General features: G+C 43.4%; 1 protein-coding gene across 1 annotated transcript in view; it reads right to left on the bottom strand.

The window, feature by feature from the left end:
- Window positions 1-21,337, bottom strand: part of PIK3R1 (phosphoinositide-3-kinase regulatory subunit 1) — a 64,143-nt gene extending 42,806 nt beyond the window's left edge. Inside the window, exons 1-2 of the mRNA XM_065661308.1 lie at window positions 21,242-21,337; window positions 15,710-16,463 (exon numbers count right to left, since the gene is read on the bottom strand). Of these exons, the coding sequence (XP_065517380.1) occupies window positions 15,710-16,043 (334 nt within the window). The 5' untranslated portion in view covers window positions 16,044-16,463; window positions 21,242-21,337. The remainder of the gene's footprint in view (window positions 1-15,709; window positions 16,464-21,241) is intronic.
- Between the last annotated feature and the right edge of the window lie 2,670 nt (window positions 21,338-24,007).

Genomic DNA, 24,007 nt, shown 5'->3' on the forward strand with positions numbered 1-24,007 from the left:
GTTACTGACTGGCATTAGAAAACTAAAATCAAGTTTCCAGGACTGTAATTTATTACTTCATGCCTTCATTTGCACAAATTCTTGCACTGTGAATAATAATCACAATGCAAGAGAAAAAAGGCAAAACTGCTAGTGATGCACCATAAAAACCTAACCCAAAAGGTACATAGAATGTGCATGTCCCTGTAATGCATATTTATATTGCAAGACATGCTTTACATATACAAGAAAGTACTGAGAACTTGAAAATAGGAATTCTCAGAATCTAGAAACAAGTGAGAACACTGAATTATGTCACAACATCTGTTGAATCTGTGCTCTCACATTTTAGCAATGCTTTTGCTTTGGGTTTTTGATGTTTGGATTCCAGCTGGTGAAGCTGGATGGTACACGCAGAGGTATGTCAGGAGGATCTATTTTGCAAGCAACTGTCTTGGATACCAGGTACTCCGTAACTGAAGCCAGCTGCAGAGTGAGCAGATGGTACTCCTTGTGATGAGCAATGTCTTACACTGTCAAACCTAATGCAATTCTCATTCCTGGTTTTCGTTATCTCAATGAACATTTAAGTGTTAGACTTAAGAGCTCTTTAAATTAAGTCCCATCCCCAGATTCAGCTTTTTGACGTGTTTTTCCACATGATGTCCCTATTACAAAGAGATTAACCTTAAACTCTCTTGAACCAGTGGTTATTATTTTGTCTTTTCAGTCTACCTCATTCCTCACAGGAATCATGATCCAACCTTTGCTCACAACAGTGTCCTGAAGATAGAATCAAAGAATCATAGAATAGTTAGTGTTGGGAAGGACCTCAAGATCATCTAGTTCCAGCCCCCCTGCCATAGGCAGGGACACGTCACACTAAACCATCCCACACAAGGCTTCATCCAAGCTGGCCTTGAGCACTGCCAGGGATGGAGCACTCACAACCTCCCTGGGCAACCCATTCTAGTGCCTCACCACCCTAACAGGAAAGAATTTCCTCCTTATATCCAATCTAAACTTACCCTGTTTAAGTTTTAACCTGTTACCCCTTGTTTGGTACTTGTGAATAAGAAGTTTGATGAAGCTGTTATCAGCCACATTACTCAAAAAAGCAGAAGAGGCAATGAAGAAACCTGTTTCCAGACAGGAATCTAAAGGCTGTAAAGAAAAGTATTAAGACCACAAAGTAGACAGCCAGAATGAAACAATTCTCATTCAGTGAAGACCGCAATGAAGAACAAAAGAATAAGCTGGAAAAGGGGTCAGGTGACTGAGTAATTAAAAACTGTATCAGGTGGCATACACTACGAGAAGGTACACTTGCACATACAGACACGAGTTTTAGATGCATAGTTTTGCAATCTTAACAATGTGCTCCTACTACAGAGTGCAATTTACTGTATATATATGCACATACATCAAGATAATAAAACTCTGCATTTATCATAAATGTAGAAATTTGTTACAATAACAGAATATAGAATTACAACTGTTACACTATAATTTCCTCAATTATAAGAAACCCTCATTACCATCACACTAGTTATCAAAACAGGCAGTCCTAATAAAAAAACACAGCCTTGCCAAAGGATCTAGAAACATTAGGCAAATTTTTCAAATGCATTTTTTCAAACTTAAGAAGACTGAATACAATGGAAGAAAACTTGGTGAAAATAATCTCTATAGTGCTATCATCAAATACAACTAAATGTGTGTGTGTCCCCCAAATGAAGATATACCTATCACTAAATTTGCAATTCTTACTACTTAAGGGACATACAAATGGCTAAAAACTTGTCTACATGACTACTAAAGGGAGAACTTTAGACTAATTAGGAACATGCTCTAAATCTATCCAGAAATTATGAGCTCTGTACAGGAATTCTGAGTGAAATTCTACCCTGCCTTAGATCAGGACCCTAGTGTTTCCCTTCTGAGTCTTCAAAATCTGTGAAAGGACAGTCAGACACTATTCTGTACATCAGTGTTTATTGTGTAGTTTTTCATGCATGTTCATATTATATGCAACTGATATACTGGAATCTCTTTAGAACAGAGCTAGCATTTGTGCTCCCAACCCTAGTGGCAATGGGAATTTTGCCTGAGAGAAATGCGAGTAATAATTGTGGATTTACCCCAGTGCTGCTAAACCTTGACTATAGGTCTGACCTTGTTCCTTCTGAAGTTAAAATGCATCTTGCCACCAATTTACAGGAAAGCAGAATAGGAGCCTGATGCTTCTTGTATGAACAAGTCTTTCAAGTAAAAAAAAAAAACCAAAAAACCCAGCAAAACAATAAGGTATAATATTTTCAAGAACATCAGTACTTTAAAATAATCTTATTTTTAGTTTGCATACAAAGGGATTTTGAATAAAGCATTTTAATAATCTGTTTAGAAGAGAGCAGCTCACATTAACAAGCATGGACATGCTTCATCTAAACTACCAGAGGATTTACCAGTTTTAGGTTGACTGGCTGTTTAAACAGACAATGAAAAACAACAACAACAACAACAAAAAAAAACCACCCCCAAAAAACACAACAAAAAACCACCCACAAAAAACCAAACCCCAAACTATTCTCATCTTATTGGTGTGTTCTTACTGTGTCATAATAAAACCCTAGATATTTGTCTTAGAGGAAACATCTGGAGAAAAAGCATAACAGTTGGTAACCATCTTCCCCTTTTTTGCTAAACTGTACATGCAACTCAAAGTCCTACATCTTAAGTCACTGGGGAAGCCCACTATCCTTTTCAGTGCAAGTTTTAATATTAAAGATATAAGAGACTTTATCACTACAAGAATAGTCCAAAGCAGTGACTAACATTACACAGAAGAGTGCCAAATGTTTCTCTAGCAGAGTTCTCCCAAAAGGCAGGAAACTGGCTAAAGAAGCAAAACCTCATGCTAGTCACTCTGTAATAAACATAGTTAAACCACTGATTTTCTAACCCCGCTCCCCAAAAGTGTGCTAATACCCAGATTGTCAAAGTCTCTCTTTTCACGCAAGGGGCTGCAGCTTGGTGATGGAGTTGTCAGCACTAAGTTTGACCCAAGAGGAAGTTAGAAAAACATGAAAGTGGTGGGGAATGCATGCTAATCTTTCAACCAATGGTAATAAATTATAAATACAGCACAGCAAAGAGAACTCAAACATTCATCCCTCTGTGCCCATAAGGACCCCTCACTGAGTGAACAGAGGTCCTTTATTTCCAGATATTTGAGATTGAGTTTTTGCTACTTGCTGTTTTGAATATACTCTCCAAACACTTTCTTTATTGACCAGGCCAACTGCAAATGACCACTATAAAACCCCTTTATTCTCAGAACTGGCTTGCTCTGGAGATAAAGGTCTCACTAAATTCTTTCCCTCCATAAGAAAATTGCTTATGTAGGCTAACAACTAGGCATGCTATTCTGGCTTCAGAACAATGGGAGTAGATTTGGACTGGCAAGAATAGATTCTAAATTATACTCCAACATCTGTATAGATTCGACTCCAAAGTACCCAAAATAACTTGCTTCAAAATGTCAAGGGATGATATTTTCTGACATTTCTCTCAAGGGAATGGCTAATTTGAAAACTGTGTAATTATCAAATGAAGACTGAAAGACTTTATTACAGTGAGAGGCACTAAGCCTGGTCAGCCAAGAGCATCCTGTTTTAGAGTAGCTCCTAAAGGGTGTTGACCCCTCAACAGAAGACACACCCCCCCCCCCCCCCCACTGGTGGAGATGGGAAGACCAGGAGAACAGATTGCACTCCACTGCACATGGTGTCCTGGAGCCTCACAACCCATTCCAGACCACAGCAGGGCAGATGCCCCTCAAGCGTGAACCAGTCACCTAGAAGGAAAGAGGAATGTGATGGAAGGTTTTGCCATGGCCTCTGTCACCCCTCACCTATGCCAAGCAGCTGTATCTCAGCGAGGAGACAATTCAAGACTAAGTTCGTAAACACATCAGACATTTTTGCATCTCTATCCAAGTGCAGCACATGAAAAAATGCAAATTAGCACTAGACGACTGCAATGTGTGGTCGCAGGGCTGAACACCACATGCAAGTATGAGAAGGACTGCAAATCCTTGTCCTTAACTGCTTATTTCTGGAACGTTCCTGGATAGAAAGGTAACAAAACCAGACACAGCTGTGCAGCCTTATCTACCACTGGGCATAATTAGTGGTTCCATTTATTAGTTTCCTAATTTAAGCACTTTGGTCTACCTCCAGCCAAAAACAGCTTAGGAAGAGAACTTGGAAATTAAAAGGTAACTTTGAATTAAGACTTTCCTTTTGAGACAGTCTGCTGGAGAAACCATAGCACACCTTGAAATAAGGATCTGCCGTGTCTGATATCATTTATAAGTTTCTTCACCAAGAATAATCCTCCATGATTATCTGCTACCTACTAATCTTGTCCAAGCGGGATGAGGAGATCTATGAACCAATTGGTGCCAGCACTAAAGTTTTCTCTCCCCAAACCAACAGATAAATTACACTGATATATCTGTAAATACAACATAAAAACCTGGCGCAGCCATGCTTTGTGGGAGGTGCAGCTCCTCCTCGGACTACAGATCTCAGGTTGCACTAGTCTCCCTTTCTTCCCAGCTGGTGAGCAGAAGCAATGGCACAGAAGTGCTTGGACATACCTCATCCAACATATCTCATCCCAAGAGGAAGAAAAAGGAGGGAAGAGACTCTTTCAATTACATCAACCTGATGTGTTTAAGTGGAATAGTCTGGCATTTGGCCAGTATCTTTACATTTTTAAGTGTCTGTGTTTTTTAGAAGGAAGCATCAAAACTTAAAATACAGAAGCTTATGCAGAAACTCAATTTAAAAACAAAACAAAAAAAGGCAAAGAAGCCATAGGGAAAAGTCAGCCTCATCTACGCCTAGCCTATTTACTGAAAAACACAATAGCTGCTGAAGAGCTGCTGGAAGCTGAGTGGACCAGAAGTAAATGCAATTCCTGCAGCAGGTCTGCCTTCTGCAGGAGCATCTTCCCATCCAGGATACCACTGAGTGATCTTCCAGCACAGACGGCAACTGGCATGTTCAGACCTGCCAAGGGTAGATCTCATTTCTTACCCTCTACATCCACAGTCTCTAGTGAAGAAACTATCTCAGGCATCAACCTCTGGGAAATGCTCTAACACAGCACACGATGTCAAGTGTATACAAACAGATCTAGAGGATTATACAAACAAACTATCTGACATCTAACTGAACTGTTAAAGACCTTTTTCATCATTCATGTCATAGTTTACATAGCAGTTACAAGAAGTACAAGATAGTCTTAAAGGATATTTTTAATACGTAGGAAACCATACACAATTACATCTTTCCCTAACTCAAGGCAGTAGTGTGGTTTTGAAACTCTGTCCTGAGGATTTGGGGATTTTTTTAGCTGAAAAACCATCAGCTTATATATTATTTTTAAATGCAGTCTTACACGAAAACTTACAAAGTGGATCAGTATGTGAAAATAAAGATAGCATTTTGGTGCTATTCCTGTGGACTGCTATATACAGCATTCCTAAAAGACTGAACAAAAAGCAGTAAAGTTAGTATAAAGAGTTACACCTGCTAACACTTTACCAAAAGACTTCAGGCAGTGTCCAAGGATGGAGGCTTTTCTATAGTAAAGTGCAAAAAACCCAAAAAAGTAATAGCTAATGAAACCACAAAATGGGATGGTCTTTTAGACATACATTTTGCTGAAAGCATAAAAGCAAGTTAGCATGTATTAACCACAAATATTACTATTTTTTTTTTAAAGCAAAAAATTCCCTTTAAATTCTCTGAAGTACCTAGACTCTTACCAAAGTTTTCTCAGGACTTAAAATCCTTCTCCAGCTAAAATAAATATTTCTTTAAAATCCTGTAACTCCCCTTTTCATTCTTAGCTATGAAAACAAAGCAGCTCTTTGTATTCTAGCCTTAAGATTGATTTCATGGATGTTCATCACAGAAAGCGGCTTTGGAGCAAGACGCAGATGTGAAAGAGTGCACAAGCCAGCTGCAGTTACAAGACCTGTGTTCTTTCACACAAGAAAATCTGGATGGGTATATGGCATCACACAACTATTTAAGCGGGCATGGTTATTTGCTTGGGGTGCAGAATGATACATTCTTGGCAAATACTTAGCACCATGTGTTGCTGAAACTCAGAAAATAATGTTATCGTATGCAAACCTAAGTAAGAACTATTTGCTAACCTGTGTTTTTTTCAGATGTTCCTGGATCATAGCTAAAGGAACAGATTCAAGATGATTCCAAAGGAGAGAAGCAGACTACTTCACCTTTGCCTTAAGTCTGCCTCAGGAACATTCATGTCAGCAAGTGGTATTAACAGACTAAGTCAGTATTACAGAAGGGTAAAGAAAGGTAAGCTAAGTCACTCAACATAATGCCACTGCTGTAACTACACAAAGGCATATTATAATCAGTGTGATACAAGCCAGAAAAATATTTCTTACAGCATCAAAATAGAAGTGGCTTATTCTTTCAGCTTCTTAAAACAAAATGTGTAACAAAAGGTAGTAATTCTTTAAACTAATTGATACAGCTGGAATAAAAAAATATGCATTTTAGTCATACAAGCCTTTTCAGTTCTGAGGTCATCTTTGGGAATCAAAAGAGGGGTCTGTGTGCCCCAAGAAATACATTTGCCACAGAAATATCAATTGGTCCATTAAAATATTTTTCTTTAAAGTTCTTTTATTCTTCTCCTGTGACGATTAAACACAACGTGGAAGACACTGGGTTTGAAGTTCCTTCCTCCCTCATGCTTCTTTCCTCCTCTACCAGCAGGTGGGGCCACACATCACTCATGAACTTGCCCAGGTCCGCTGTTAATGTGCAATTCGTACTAGTACTTGCAAGCATGTCCCTGTGCTCTCTGTGGTGCATACAAAGACTTTTTCAGTTACTACCGTCCTGATTTTATCACTGTGAAAAAAAAAAAGCTCTGCCTCACTTTAATGCACCTTGAAAAATCTTTGTTTTCAACAGTTATAAAGCAAGTGGCAAGAACTTTTAGTTTTTATCTGGCAGCTAGAAATCTGACTGGTACAACAAGTAACATGGCCACAAGCAGCTGGCGAGGCTCTCTGGCAGGAGCCTACCCCATTTCTTCGTTAAAGTCAGAAACAGCCCATTTGTCATAACTGCCCTGTAGTCATGAACTTCGCAACTGCTGCAGGACAAAGGCTTACGTTCAACCTGGGATTTTTAAAATTAATCCAAAGGTTCTGGCTTGAATGGCAAATACATTTACCAAATGAGATAGTGACTCATCACTTCACCCCATAATTTCCTTTTTCCATTTGCCTAAATCAGGAGAGATGATGACTGTTTTCTTCTCAGCCGAGGATCCAGGCTCACTGCATTCCACTCCATCTTATGTCCCCTAATTTACAAGTGTAAATAATTTTCAGAAATGCAATCACTGTACTGGCTTTATAGCAAATTTAAAGAAACAAATCCTACTGCATATTCAGTTCAAACATGCACAAACAGTTTTTACACTGTCAGCTTGGATCTTTGTCAAACATTGCATAACCTGGTCCCTGAAAGGAAGAGTTTCCAAATGTTGTGTGTCATCTTTGTCTCATCTGCTGATCTGAATCTGTTCTACAAGAAAAGTGTAAGGAAAGGTCTTTCGGGATTTTTTGCTTGCTTATTTGGTTTTTAGAGAATCTATGTTACAGTTTGATCACAAGAAGGAAGAGCTTTGGATTATTTTCAGGCTCTAAACCAGCAAAATGGCACAAAGTTCCACATACACAACCCTTTCAAGTTACACAGGAAGTTGCAGGAAGCTCCAAAACATCAAAACACACGAATTATTCATATAAAGAGCTGGTCTGCCCTTTTGCAGTCTATCCTCCATTTCCAAGTGGGAATTTAGCATTCCAAGTTAAATCTGAAAGTGTTTCTGTTGATCAAGCAAAGCTTTATGCTCCAAAGTCTGCTTAAGATCAGCTTTCACAAACCATGTAGAGAAACAATACCATATGAACCAACTCTGAACGTATGCAGCTGTATCAGATCAGCTGAATCAAAGTTCACAAAATTCAGCTCGACTCAGTACAGCTTACGCACTTTTCATTTTCAAATAATTGGTTGAGACAGGGATAAATTAGAGGAACGAGCTCTGTGTAGCTCCAATTTAAAAATAGCATTTCAAGGAAAAAAACCAAACATGTGTCAAATCTTTACTGGTTCACATAAACTTCAGATGTTTAGTGAAGGGCGTAAGGATTACCCAATTCTGGGTCTCCACTGTTGCAAGTGCCTTGAACCTTTTCTAGCAGCACTCAGTCACCCTTGCCTGGTGGGAGAAGAAAACTGGGGAAAAGACAGGTTGGACCAGTGAGAGCTTCACACCAGCAAGAGGAATTTAATCTGCCTTGCCATAGCTCTGATCTGTGCCAGGACTGAAACTGCTTCCTGGGGCACTAGAATTCCTGGGGCAGTTGTATCCCATTTCCTTTTGTATCTTCTCAGATGAAATACAATTAAAAAAAAAAAAAAAAAAAAAAAAAAGCACACCACAAAAACAAACACACAAGCAAACCCCCCCCAAAAAACACAAATTCAGACTAAATCTAGTTCTTTATTGACATGGGTAAGGACAGACAGGCAAAATGCAAGAGTCTTAAAATTTCAGTCAAGGAACTCCAGTTCTGATCTTGACTGATAGCTCTGGAAATTTGAACGGGTCATGTTAAAAATCTGGGGAAAAATATCTCACCTGAGTGTTGTAACAAATAAATAAATGTTTTAATAGGACTTGAAACCACCGGCAGTTTTATTCTGTCTGAGATCTGCTTTTAACATGTAAAGAGCTGCCTGTTTATAAGACTGTGATTGCATAAGACAATGGCCTGATGAGCAATCCTGCCCATGTTACTAGCATCATTGACTGCGAAGTCAGTTCAGATGCCTATGATTAATTGTGTATGAGTACTGCAGCATAATGAATACTGGCAACACTGTGCCTAAATACTGCAAATTTGATCTAATACAAAACAATCTGGACAGAATCACAGAATCACAGAATCACAGAATCCCAAGGGTTGGAAGGGACCTAAAAAGATCATCTAGTCCAACCCCCCTGCAAGAGCAGGGTAACCTACAGTACATCACACAGGAACTTGTCCAGGCGGGCCTTGAATATCTCCAGTGTAGGAGACTCCACAACCCCCCTGGGCAACCTGTTCCAGTGCTCTGTCACTCTTACAGTAAAGAAGTTCTTCCTGATGTTAACGTGGAACTTCCTATGTTCCAGTTTACACCCATTGCCCCTTGTCCTATCACTGGATATCACTGAAAAAAGCCTAGCTCCATCATCCTGACACCTACCCTTTACATATTTGTAAACATTGATGAGGTCACCCCTCAGTCTCCTCTTCTCCAAGCTAAAGAGACCCAGCTCCCTCAGCCTCTCCTCATAAGGGAGATGTTCCACTCCCTTAATCATCTTTGTGGCTCTGCGCTGGACTCCTTCAAGCAATTCCCTGTCCTTCTTGAACAGAGGGGCCCAGAACTGGACGCAATATTCCAGATGCGGCCTCACCAAGGCTGAGTAGAGGGGGAGGAGAACCTCTCTTGACCTACTAACCACTCCCTTTCTAATGCACCCTAAGATGCCATTTGCCTTCTTGGCCGCAAGAGCACATTGCTGGCTCATGGTCATCCTCCTATCCACCAGGACCCCCAGGTCCCTTTCCCCTTCGCTACTTTCCAGCAGGTCAACCCCCAACCTGTACTGGTACATGGGGTTGTTCTTCCCCAGATGCAAGACTCTACACTTGCCCTTGTTAAATTTCATCAAGTTTCTCCCCGCCCAACTCTCCAGCCTGTCCAGGTCTCGCTGAATGGCAGCACAGTCCTCTGGTGTGTCAGCCACTCCTCCCAGTTTTGTGTCATCAGCAAACTTGCTGAGGGTGCACTCAGTTCCCTCATCCAGGTCATTGATGAAAATATTAAACAGCACCGGTCCCAGCACCGACCCCTGGGGAACTCCACTAGTCACAGACCTCCAGCTAGATTCTGCGCCATTGACCACAACTCTCTGCCTTCTTCCTTTCAACCAGTTCTCGATCCACCTCACTACTTGATCATCAAGCCCACACTTCCTTAGCTTATCTATGAGGATGCTGTGGGAGACAGTATCAAATGCCTTACTGAAATCAAGAAAAACTACATCTACCGCTCTACCATCATCCCTCCACCTAGTCACTTCCTCATAGAAGGCTATAAGGTTGGTCATACATGACTTCCCCCTCATAAAACCATGTTGGCTGTTCTTAATGACCCCCTCATCCTTGATATGCCTAGTGATGGAGTCAAGAATAAGTTGTTCCATCACCTTTCCAGGGATGGAGGTAAGGCTGACCGGTCTATAATTACCCGGGTCCTCCTTCTTGCCCTTCTTATAGATTGGTGTGACCTTTGCCATCCGCCAATCCTCAGGCACCTCGCCCGTTTCCCACGACTTACCAAAGATGATGGAAAGTGGCCTAGCAATGACCTCCGCCAGCTCCCTCAGCACCCGTGGGTGCATTCCATCCGGACCCATCGATTTACAGATGTCCAGTTTGCATAGCTGATCCCTAACCCAATTCTCATCTACCAAAGCAAACTCCTCCTTTGTCCTGACTCCTTCTGGGGCTATAGAAATCCGGGGCCCTCGGGGAGAGTCTGCAGGAGTAAAGACAGAGGCAAAGAAGGCATTCAGCACCTCTGCCTTCTTTATATCCTCTGTCTCCAGGGTACCCACTTCGTTCAGCAGTGGGCCTATATTGCCTCTTGTTTTAGTTTTATTTGCTATGTATTTGAAGAAGCCCTTTCTATTGTCTTTAACCCGACTAGCAAGATTGAGTTCCAAGGAGGCCTTAGCTGTCCTAATTGCCTCCCTACATCCTCTAACAACTGTCCTATATTCCTCCCAAGCGGCCAGCCCCTCCTTCCATAATCCATAGATTCTCCTTTTCCACTTGAGTTTGCCCAGCAGCTCCTTGTTTAACCACGCCGGTCTCCTAGATCCCTTACTTGACTTCCTACTCATTGGGACGCTCCGATCCTGAGCTTGGAAGAAGCAGTCCTTGAACGCTAACCAACTATCTTGAGCCCCTTTACCGCCTAGTATACTTTCCCATGAGACTTCCCTTAGCAGTTGACTGAAGAGGCCAAAGTTGGCCCTTTGGAAATCCAGAACTGTGGCTTTGCTAGGTATTCTATTCCTCCCACACAGGATCCTAAACTCCACCATCTCATGGTCACTGCAGCCAAGGCTGCCATTGACCGTCACCACTTCGACCAAACCCTCCTTGTTGGCGAGTACTAAATCTAGCAGCGCTGCTCCCCTAGTTGGTATGTCCACCATTTGCATTAAGAAATTATCATCAATGCACTCGAGGAACCTCCTAGACTGTGAATGACTGGCTGTGTGAGTCTTCCAGCAAATATCGGGGTAATTAAAGTCCCCCACGACGACTAAGGCATGTAGTCGCGAGGCTACTTCCAGTTGCCTGTAGAAAGCCTCATCAACTCCTTCGTCCTGATCAGGAGGTCTGTAATAGACCCCCACAACTGTATCACCCGTGCCAGTCAGCCCCTTGATTCGTACCCACAGACATTCCACTTGCTCCTCATCTGACCCCGGACAGAACTCAATACATTCTAGTTGCTCTCTCACGTAAAGAGCAACTCCACCACCTCGCTTTGCTGACCTATCTTTCCTAAAAAGGACATAGCCATCCATGACCACATTCCAGTCATGTGAACTGTCCCACCATGTCTCTGTAATCGCCACTAGATCATAACCTTTAGCCCGCACACAGACTTCTAACTCCTCCTGTTTATTCCCCATGCTGCGTGCATTGGTGTACAGGCATTTCAGGGAGCCAGTCCTAGTACCCTTTTTCCCCTGCGGGACAGGGTCTAAAGAGCTATCCTTTCCCACAAGTGAAACAAGAGATTGATAGTCCTCCTTAGCCCGCCATCCTTCAATCCCTAGCATGTTCCTCTTAGGCTTGTCCCCAACAGGCCCAGTTAAATCCCCTCCCCCCTTCATGACTAGTTTAAAGCCCTGTCAATAAGCCCTGCTAACTCCTGCCCCAAAACCCTTTTTTTTCTCTGGGACTGGTGTATCCCGCCTGTCACCAGCAAACCAGGTGTCCCATACAGCAGCCCGTGACTGAAAAACCCAAACCCCTGCCTTTGGCACCAGTCACGTAGCCATACATTAACCTGCAGAGTCTTCTTATATATCCCTTCACCCTCGCTTGCAACAGGTATGGAGGCAAACACCACTTGCGCTCCAGACCCTTTAACCAGCCGTCCCAGGGCCCTGTAGTCTCTCTTCATTGCCCTTACGTTCCTCGTAATAATTTCGTCACTGCCAACCTGAAAAACCAGCAGTGGGTAGTAGTCAGACGGCTGCACCAGTTCAGAGAGCTTCTTTTTAACATCTCTAATCCGAGCCCCAGGCAGGCAGCAGACCTCCCTGTGGGGTGGATCCGGTCGACAAATGGGCCCTTCTGTTCCCCTCAGAAGGGAGTCACCCACCACAATTACTCTTCTTTTCTTCTTGGTTGGGGAAGTTCTGAGGCATGGGGGTGAGTGACTAGCCCTGGGTGACTCACTAGATAGATTTGCCTCACCATCTCCATTCACCTGGCCCTGAATTTCCAAGACCTCGTACCTGTTATTCAAGGGCAACTGGGAGGGAGGAAGGGATTGTGAGGGTTTTCGCTTACCTCTCCGAGGAGGAACCTCCCTCCATCCATCCTTGTCCATTAAGCTCTCTCCTTCTGTCTGATGGTAGGAGGGAAGGGGATCCATAGCTTGTTGAACCACTTCCCTCTGCCCTTGCCTTAGGGTGTGGTTCCACCAATCTATTTCACTTTCACACTCTCTAATGGCTCTCAACCTTTCTACCTCCTCCCTCAGTTCAGCCACCTGCCTGAGCAGGTCATTTATTTGCTCACAGCGAACATTGATGAGCAACTGCTCAAGCATATCAAAGCCAGGCAAAAAAAAAAAAAAAAGGGATTTGGAATAAATCATTAAGTATGAAAAAGTATTGCAATAATTCTGAAGTATTTTCTTATAAATAAATCTATGCATTGATTAAATTAAAAGAACTCATAAAATCTCAAGTTAAGTTTCTGATATTCTTATTCAACATACACACAACAGGAGTACATTCAGAATTGACTCTTCAAAGAATGAAGAAGTTCATGGATTACAAATAACTGAGGTACATTTAAGAAGTCTGCTTCCAGTTAGCCATTAATTTGTCATTTTGATCCACAGCAGTTTCAAATCACAAAGTACTGAAAATGTAAACTTGACTGTATTTGGTCATGCAAGTTTCATACTAGGCATTAATTTATTTGAAATACACTCTAGGGGTGTAGAGAGAAGTGTCATCCTGGGAAGAATCTTCTGGCCCACTGCCCATGTTGGCTGCTGGACAATATTAACTGTCCTATTCCCTGCACCAAATCTTATATACAAATATAGTGAAGCCATCTTGAAAGTGAAACGTACATTGTTACATTATTCTTTGTCCAAAATGTACTTCCAGCTGCACCTCTGTTTTCACCATAGGTATCATTCTGCTCACTTAAAAGTATCACCCTTGTTTTGTTTTTTATAATACTCTTTTCGTGCAACATTTCTCAAATTTCTGTCTAAGTTTTAGAGCACTCTCTGCCCTTTTACTGTAAAGTAAAAAGATAGCTAAAGAGACCACATATTTGTTTTAAGTAAACATACATTACTTTAAAAGTAATTAAACCTAACTGTTGAGCTATTTGGAATTCCGATTTCAATACTTCCTCCAATCCAGTTGAGGGGGCTCTAATCCTAGAAGTGCCTATTACTGAAGGTGCCTAGCCTTTTACATGAACCTTAAAATCTTTAATTCAAAAAGAGTTATGTGAACTTAGCTTATTTTATTTTATTTATTTTTTTTTTAGTCAGAAAAAAAAGGCTGGATTGTAAACTGATTCTTAAACATTTCAGAGCATGGTATGATCATGTGTGTAGACTTCAAGATTAAGACTGCCAGTCAAATTAACACATTTTCTTGTTTCAAATCCCCACAGTCCCAAACTATTAAAAATCAACACTTTGTATGTAAACAGTACTCTGCCTAGAGGCAATTAATTTCAGTTTAGGAAAGCTAGTCACTAAGGCTTAGGGGCACTGTCTCATTCCAGAGAAGTAGAAAAGTCTACATTTAAGCAAGGCTCCCCAGATCTGTAGCAGAATTTCCCAGGGTAACTCCCAGCAGCAGAAACTGTCATAAATGTCAGTTACAAACACAGTGCTGGGGCACGCTTGAAAACTGCAAGATTAACACCAGGGTTTCCCAGCACAGTGCTGTGGCCAGCTCACAGCGTGGAGCTGTGAACAGGAGCATCAAGCAAGCACGAGTACAGAGCCCAAGCAAGTTACAGAACACTACTTTTACATTTGAAGCAGTAAATGCATCAAAGCCTGAGATGCCGGTTACTTCACCACAGCATGCACGTGTAAAGAATGGAATTTTTTTTCCACCATCTGCCTCTCAAAGCAGCATTGAGGTATCTATCCAAATAGCCACATTTATTCTGTAGTTACATACAATGGAGGCAACCATCTCTGGTTTAAGAAAAAAAGTCAGTGTTACTTATCAGAACATACTAATATACAAGGAATGATCAAAGAAGTAATAGTGTTTTCTTTAAAAAGCAAATAACCCATTTTCAGAATTAATCTAATGCGAAACCATGAGACTTATGACTAGAGGCTGAGGCCTTAAGAAGTAGGGACAGTAAACCTACATCCCCATCTGCCTCCACCTTCATTCTAACACCAGGGTACACCTAGGTGTTATATACTTACAAGCAATTCTTGCATGCTTAAGGACACTGCTTCATAAGCCAGTTCAGATTTAACTTTTTATCAAGCGCTCATCAACCTAGAAATGCTTCTACCAGGGAAGGCTCTTCTGTTAACAGAAAAGTTCTATCAAATTCTGAGTTCTGCCAGACATACTATTAAAAATTAGGGTTAGAAAGCAATATATGTTTAAACAAAGGCAGTATCTTCCTTTGTTTTTTCTACTGCATGCCTACTGCCCAAAAATATTGAATCTAATTTTCATCAATCTGATTTTCTCTTTATCACAGTTCCATTGTTCATTTTTAAATACCCCATCTTACATTTAATGCCACAGGTTAACCTCCATGACAAAGTACATATTTTTTGTTATTAGCAAGAGGTCTATGATAGGAACATTCATACTGTCAAGATTCACCAAGAAGTTTCTCAATAGTGAGTCTGATGAACCACAGAAGGAAATGCTTCCATCAGCTTCTTAGAAACCTAAAATAAATGCTACCCTGCTTACTCTCCATTTAAGTCTTTACAGCTGTGAATTATAAGCATACTTTCCAACCTGTGAGATGTACCTCACGGTAAGTTATTGGTCTCTGTGCTGCCTGAGACAAAGCACATTAAATTACAATGTATGCAAGCTAATTACTATGAAGTAGAAACAATTCTTAATTGACTGAAATGAGCCATGCATTAAAAAAGCTGACCAGCAGGTGTCAAACACAAAAATGTAAAGTCAGACAAGTGCATGAAACAAAAATGTTTGAAAAACATGGGAACACAAAGACACACCTTCTGAGAACAGTACTGACCTTGTTGCTCACTTTCTGCTTCAACTTTTGCAGGACTTGGTGCTACAGGAAGGGGTCGAGGAGGACGAGGCTTCGGGGTTGGGGGGGATATTTTTTTTCTTCCAATGTACTCTACATAAGTTCCTGGGAAATCCCCCCTCTCCCCTGTGGTTTCATTAAAGCCATTCAGCCAACCAATTTCCTCAGGCTTTGCTTCTTCCCCTTCACTGAATCCAAGTGCTAGTAAGGTACCTTTATTCACAGTTAATATATCTCCTAAGTGCAAGTCAATGTCTTCTTCTCGCTCTTTTTTGTAGTCATATAAAGCTCTGTATTGATATCCTTCGGCACTCATCTTGGCAAATTATCTAACATTAAAAACTTAAAGTATCAAAATGCAATTGTCCAGTTATATTTTTATGTACAGAGAGATTCAAGATTTATTAACTGGGATAGTAAAAATGTCAATAGCAATGTGCAAGTAATAAAATCCACCAGAAAAATCAAAGAGCACCAGAATCTGTCATTTCACTGCTGTTTTTACTGATGTATTTGTTCTAAGTCAATGATTGTTGCAGAAGTATGTGATCCACTTCTTCTATGTCTAGCAATATTCTTCCAGTTAGTTCCTTTTCTGGTCTTGCTGGCACTTCTGAGTCTCCGTACTCAAGATCAGCTGATTCTTGTAGCCGGTCACACCTTCTTAGATGGACTTGCCACAGATTGCCCACGTACCTTAAATATTCTGCCACTAACCTCTCCACATATGCTTTGCCTGGAAAGAGAAAGAGAAAACTGGTAAAATGGTTTCAAATTCTCTTGAACTCCATATTCAACTTATAGCAAGCTTTTTGCAATCCTGGAAGAGGTTCTGACTCAAAGAAGAGCCCTACATAACAATAAAATAAAGCAGCTTCACAAAAAAATCTGCAAGCTAGCGCTTGTGCCTTTAGAAAGGATATATGCCCAATTACTTGAATCAGATTTGCACTCCTATAATATGGCTTATGGCTACTGAAGGCTCAGAGCGAGGGCTAAACCCTGGAGCTATCCCTGTAACGCAGTATCTAACCGGGCAGGAAGATCATGTTACCTCCCCGAAGACACATGACCACTTTTGCCCACAAGAGGTCTCCCGAGAGAGAGGAAGGGCTCACTGTAATTAGTGCAGACCCTCACCACTAGGTTATTTAATCTCCTGATGCTTATGCAGAAGGCGAGGATGGGTAACAATCCCCCAACCCAAAGCTATATTCCGAAAACCTATTGGAGGGAGGGGTATTTTCACGATCTGCAGGAGAACCCAAAAGTCCAAAATGCTTGCGTGAGTACCGTATTTCTTTTTTCTTAAAAAGAGTGTCTTCCCCATTCCCCCATCTTCCTGATGTTTTTAAATTTGTTTATGGTGTAACACTAGACAAACAATTAGCAACTGAAATGGGCACACACAGACCCACCTAAGCAGCACTAGCACGAGGGAAGTATCAGGGTGTATGCTTAAATTACACTAGAGGCAAGAGAATACAGGTCTGAACATTTGACTCAAGGTTGCCCAACCATAAAGTAAAAAGGAAAAATATGATTAAAAAAAATAATTTAGAAAACAGTAGCTTAAAGACATAGAGAACAGTGAAAGTCTTCCTAAACATTATTTAAACTGTCACTTATTCTCACCTACTTAAAAGGACAAGCCCAATCATAATCTGAAATGCTACAATGGGAACCTGAAAGTCCTAACTACTTAAAGATGCACTGAAACTCCTAATACTGGTGAATACAAGACCCAAGAGGGCTATGCAATACCAGCAGGTAAACTACTGACTGTATACTATGTACTTAAGTGTACAGAAAGTTGAAGTTTTTTTGAGAGACACTCCCTTTTACATTGTAAAGGGACACCAGTAGACAGGGCTGGAACAGGGAACCGCTGACAACTCTTTTCCACACCATTCTCTCTAATGTCTCAGACATCAAGTCCCTGGAACATGAGTAATTGACAAGCTAAAAAGTGTTTATAAGAATGCATATGGACTTCCTTTGCCAGTGAATGACCCTTATGCCAAATTTGTATGTGGCTCCTCTTCAGTCCATAAGTACCTGCGGCCTATTGCACAACATCTCATGTAACAGAAAGCAGAAGAAAATCTTAGAAGTTCTTGAAGAACTTGCTTATCATCCCTTGCAACCATTTTTTGCTGTAGGGAAGAATTACCTGGGCTTGAATTAGACTTCTCATTTCAAAAAGCCTATACACAAGTGTTTATTTTAATAATCTGAACATCTATCCACGTGGATTAGGCATCCAGCTCCCACCAAAATTTTAATGAGAAATTTCGGCAGCCACTTCTGAAAAACCAAACTATGCTGCTTAGTTCACGCTATGAAACATCACAGACTTTGCATTTAATGCAAAGAGGTTTGCTTATATTTCATCTGCCTCTTCTACCAATGGAAAGTGTACAGACAAGAATTAGAGGGGGGGAAAAATAAGAAAAAAAAATCTAAAGCACAAGTATCAATTAAATTGCACAGAAGCCTTTTCAAAAGCATGGGTTCCTCCCATTTCATATAGCAAAGGAACAAATACACTTACACACCTTAGAGCTAGGTTTTGGAGCTAATCTAAATGTTTCCAATCAAAACCAACTACACACAGCAAAACCTGCAAGAAAATTACCACTTTGATTACATTAAATATTCAGAAATATTTATTTTCTTTTTAAAGAAGGTTTGACACAAGTGCTCTGCTACAATTACTTATTTCACTCCTACTGCCTACGGGCATTTTGGCAGTCAGAGAAGTTAGTCTTCTAAACACTGCATAATTTAACTGACTTGACCTATTCCTCTGATCTTTTATTATCATAGCAACTTTATGGCCAGATGCTTAAAACAAGTACTTTTGTCTCTTATGCTTGGGCTGACGATATAGAACTGGAAAAGTTATAGTAACACAAAAACTGTTTATGACAATTTTTAAGTGTATTTTAAAAACTCAAAACCTGAATCAGATAGGACAAAAGGTCCAACTTCCTTGCATGTTAGAACAAATAAATGCAGTTACAGCAGCAAAGTTTCCCTAAATCCAGTTTCCTTGGGGCTCAGAGCTGCAGCAGTGGCTCACACTCATTCCTCAGCACTGCCCTCAGTAGAGGGCTACAGGTATCATACCTCCTGATTAATCTGTGGTTCACGTACATGGAGACACCCCTGTGGGTGAACCATGCTGAATTTCTTTGATTTATGCCTTTTTCTACCATCACTATCTGACAGGTTTGGAGATAGAGGAAGACCTGGACTCCAACCTCACAGAGAGGCCCAATGCAGAGACAGACACCATTTCCCCACCTCAGCCTGGTAGCACTGCAGCATCTCCAAAGGAGTCTCTTTGACACTTCTCTACTTACTGCTCTGTTAAGACCCTGTATAAACAAATTCCCCTAACTCCAAGTGAAGATACATGGTCTCTACACTTACATATTTTGACTCAAATTGACTTAAGCTGCCTAGGCTTAGGCTCAGAGACCATCTTAAGTACAAGGAAAAAAACCAAACACTTTAGGCAAGAAACACTGTTGTACTTGAGATGATGTATTAGTGGATTTCCATTTGGCTGGTGCAATGGAAAAGGAGGAAGAAGTATTGTAAGAGAATTAAATGCTCATTTGTTTTTTATTTACTGTCTAGGAGCTTGATCCCAATGAAAGATTCCCGAGTTCAGGCAGAATTCTGGTCTCTCAGCAGAATGGTTTCTGTTGGGCATTTAAACAGTTCTAAAATTTAAAATTCAACAGACAGACGCAAGATATTTTTGTAAATTTAAATGGGAAAGGAAGGGGACATGAAAGCTTCCCTTCCATTCCTCACTTATCCCCCTATTAAAAATTATGTCTGGCTCCTACTCCACTGGTACCCAAGCATTTCCTCCCACACTAGCTAGCATTCCTTTGGTGACCGAGAATAAAAACGTCTATTCCACAAATATACATTACTACCAGCCCAACAAGAGGGGTATGGTCGTATCACTGACATGGCTGTCCTATACAAGGCAGCAAACATTTCCTACACCTTTATATTAACATGTTTAACAACTGTATCTCCTTGTACTGCCATCTCTCTCACGTTTACTCCAAAAAATCCCTAAGGAAACAGCGCCTAACACCACTTCCCTTCCATTGAGATTATGATCTTTGTCAATAGAAGAGCAGATAACCATACTTAGGGAGGCACTGAAATAACAAGAAGTGCAGCGTGAGGAATTTGCTTGGATACTGACTCTTCTCCCCACTAGGTGTCTACACACCTGTAACTCAGACTGCATTATCGCTTAAGTAGGATGCTGCCGCTCTCCAAACGGAGATGACCAAGGCAAGTACCACATCGGAAAAGTATTTTTTGCAATAAAGTGAAGTCCATGATACATCGTGAAAAAGGAGATGCACACTTGTAACACCTCTATAATATTTCCAATCTTTGAAAAGAGCGATTTTGAGCTTATGGAGATTCTAAGTTCAAATACATTGATTCAGAGAACTTGCCTCAACATACAACACAGGAGTATATTAACTGCACTGTGAACACTGTAAAGCACATCCTATTCTGAAACATCTCAAAGACTCTATATTGGCTGCAAAGCTATGGAAGGCGGCAGGGCAGCATCACGACCATTTCATAAAATCATTAAAATAGTTGTAATAAAAAAAGGAAAAAAAAAAAACCAAAAAACCAACCCCAAACCACCAGGAAAAAAACACCTAGGAAGGCAGTGCAAACTGAGCTTCACTCCTGTTAAGGGGCCGGCAAGTTAACTCCTCCGGAGCCCTGCACCAGCATGCTCCCGTGCAGCAGTCCCCGCCGCAGAGCGGCTGCTTCCCAGGGGCCGGCGGTCGATCCCAGCGCCCCGGCCCCGCTCCGGGGGCGCAGACCCTCCACGGCCAGGACAGGGCTGCACGGAGACGGCACCCCCCAACCCGGGGACGGTGGCGGCGCCGCCGGGACTGCCCGCGGCGGAGTCCAGAGAACAGGCAGGCTCGACGCCGCGTAGTCCGCACCCCCCCGGCGACAGTCGCCCCAGCGCTTCCTATGGATACCCCTTCCGCCTCCTCGGGGGACGCCAGCCGGGCGGGAGCACCGTCCCGGCTCCCCACGCCTCACGGTGCGGCTGGGGCACTCGAGCAGCCCCACGGCCGCTGAACCTCGCCGCCGGCACGGCGCGCCGCCTGCCCAGCCCGACCAGGAAGCGCCGGGCCAGGCCGCCCCCGTCCGCGGAGGGAGAAGCTCCGCCACCCCCGGGGCTCGTCCCCGGCCGCAGTGGGGCGGCTCGCCCGGGCCTGCCTCGCCGCAGGGCTCGGCGGCGCCACTGCTGGCCCCGGACGGGGGAAAAAGTTGCACGGGGAAGCAGTGCTGCCGCTCCCCCTGCTAGCGCACAAGGGCGGCCGGTGCCTGCGTCCAGGGCGGCCGCACGGCTCAGCAGCGCCCTGCCGTACTCCCTTGCCCCGGCAGCCTCCCGCGGGGCAGCGCCAGATGAGGCAGCCGCGGCGGCGTCAGCTTTACCTCAGAGGCGGCAGCCGCTGCTGCGGCGGCAGCACCGTCTCCCTCCCGCCGCCGGGCTCTCCGCGTAGCTCCGAGCCGTGCGCCCGCCCCTCCGCGCCCCCGGACCGCACTCCGACCCGCCGCACTCACCGCTCCAATACCTCTTCGGCGCCCAGCCCGCCTCCAGCGCTGCCCCCGCCCCGGCCTCCGCCGCGCCCGCCAATCCGCGCAGCCACCGCCCCGCCGCGCCCGCTGACTGACGGCGAGCAGGGGGCGGGCCCCGCCGCAGGCCGCCCGCGATCGGCGGCGGGCTCGCCACAGCCCGGCCCGAGGGGGTCAGCGGCGGGCGGCGGAGGGGGCGGCCGGCGGCGGAGGGGCCGCGGGGTCGCTGCCCCCAGGCGCAGCGAGTGATGGTGGCGGCCGGCGGGGCCCGAGCGCACCCTGTGCCGTGGGAAGCCGGGCGAGGCTGGGGAGCGGCAGTGAGAGGAGCATGTGCTTCTGCCCAGTTCCTCTTCGGGGATTCTTCTCCTCTTCTTCGTTCCCTGCCCCTCCCCGCCCCCAGGTCGGTGTAATATGTTACGCTGGTTCAGTGTGCCCATAACAAAGCAGTCAGCTCCCTGGTACCTGGGCTGTGGGTGTCTGGCTGCGCTCAGAGTGGGGTCGTGCAGCGCGGCAAGGCGCTAGCAGCCTGCCGTCCCTCGTCAGCTGCGTGGGGCACCAGCTCTGCGTCTGCTCCTTCAGGGGCCTCAGTGGTGGCTGGTCTGCCTCGGGTGACAAAAAGGGCCACGGTCCTCCCCTCGTCCCTGTCCAGCCCTGTGACACACCAAACGTCCCTCAGCCCCTGCCTATGCAGGGTGGCCTTGCAGCCTGTGCCGTGGAATAAGTGGAGGTGGTAGCTGTCTGCAGCAGCTGAGATCATCAGTCGATACAGTTAGTTACCATTGCACGGTGCCCACGTCAGCTAGGTTCCATGCATCACAGAATAAGATGTCATTCCCTGCCCCAAGGAGTGCACAATCCCCACGGGATCTGACATGAGGGTGCAATACAACACACAAGGTCGCAGGAAGAGAGTCCTGCTGCTGAGGTATGTGCTGTGTTTGAACAGGTCTCTGTTTAAATACTAAATATGCTTACATGAGTTAACCATGTCTCAGTCATTGTAGGTGTCGCTGTGGCAGAGGAGAAAGTGGTCTGAGCAAAGACATAACACATCCAGGCTGGCAGAGAATGAATACGAGGGCAGTCGTGCAAGAAGCAAGCTAAAGGTTCATCGAGACCCATACTGTGAATACAAGTGCCAGAGGTTGACGTGATTAAAAGCAGACGAATGAGAGATAAGTAGAACACAAAAAACATTTGGCATGTACAGAGTGCAAGGATCAGGCCTTGAAATGCCCTATAACAAACAATAGAACTGGTCAAGTAAGATATCCTGAAGTCTCATGATTGAAATAAAGAGTATGCATTGGCTGAGGGGGAGGGGGAGAGCCTTACCCTAATTTGGTAGTTGGGCATTCTGAAACAGTGAGTTGACTTACAGTCTGATCACAGACAATGGAAAGAAAAAGTGGAATAGTTTTACTAGAACAATGTGTAATTAGTTTCTGCAAAGTGCAATAGATGGGTGAACATGGCTTTGGAATCCTTAGACTTTTAGAGGTATTTTTGCTGAAAAATGTTCTAAACCAAAAAATTTGGTTTACCAAGCATGGGGAAAAGTGGAAATCTTTTATCAGCTATAATTTCTTTTAAAGATGCTCTTTCATCAGCTCTTACACTTTGGAGAAGAATTTACTTTTTTCTCCGTGGAGTTTCTAATTTTGCAAGAAACTTTAACTTCCAAGAGACACTAGAAGGATGTTTCCTCATGTCCACTAATGTCCTGGGTTCAGCAGTAGCAGTCATTTTTCTCCTTCTTAGTAGCTGGTGTAGTGCTGTGGTTTCGACTTCCAGCCTGGGAACAACGCTGATAACACTGATGTTTTTAGTTGCTGCTCAGTAACGTTTACTCTGACCAACGACTTTCTGAGCCTCATGCTCTGCCAGGGAGGACAGGAAGTCAGGAGGAAGCAGAGACAGGACACCTGACCCAAACTAGCCAAAGAGGTATTCCATACCACAGCACATGATGCCCAGTGTATAAACTGGGGAGAGTTACCTGAAAGAGCTAGATCACTGCTTGGGTCGGGCTGGGTATTGGTCAGCAGGTGGTGAATGGTTGTATTCTCTTCCCTTGTTATTTCCCTTATCATTATTATTACTGGTGGCAGCAGCAGTGATTTTTGTTATACCTGAGTTACTGGACTGTTCTTATCTCAGCCCATGGGAGTTACATTCTTTCAATTCTCCTCCCCGTGCCTCTGGGAGCGGGGGGAGGAAGAATCTGGGGGAGCAAGTGAGCGACTGCGTGGTTCTGAGTTACCGGCCGGGCTTAAACCATGACATATATTCCAGTAAATCATTTCTGCATTGATTCATTAGGACTCAGTTCACTTCAGGACTGCAGATGAGAGAAGAAGACAGCTAGTAAGGCCTCTGGGGTGGCAGTGTGGATCTGACCGCATAGGGGTCCTCTGTGAGGCTGTAGCCTTGGGAGTTACAGGATGCAGTCCCTGGAAAATGGTAAAAATGCCCTCATTATCCTATCTGGCAATCTCAACACATGAAGGACTTTTAAACTAAACAATCCTTTTGGAACAGAGACTGGTGTTTGAACATAAGCAAAAGCATTGCTGTAATTTAAATACTAAATAGTAAAATTATTGAGGGAAATGGCAGCTCTTT

This window comes from Lathamus discolor, chromosome Z (genome assembly GCF_037157495.1).
Source record: "Lathamus discolor isolate bLatDis1 chromosome Z, bLatDis1.hap1, whole genome shotgun sequence".
Classification (NCBI taxonomy): Eukaryota; Metazoa; Chordata; class Aves; order Psittaciformes; family Psittacidae; genus Lathamus; species Lathamus discolor.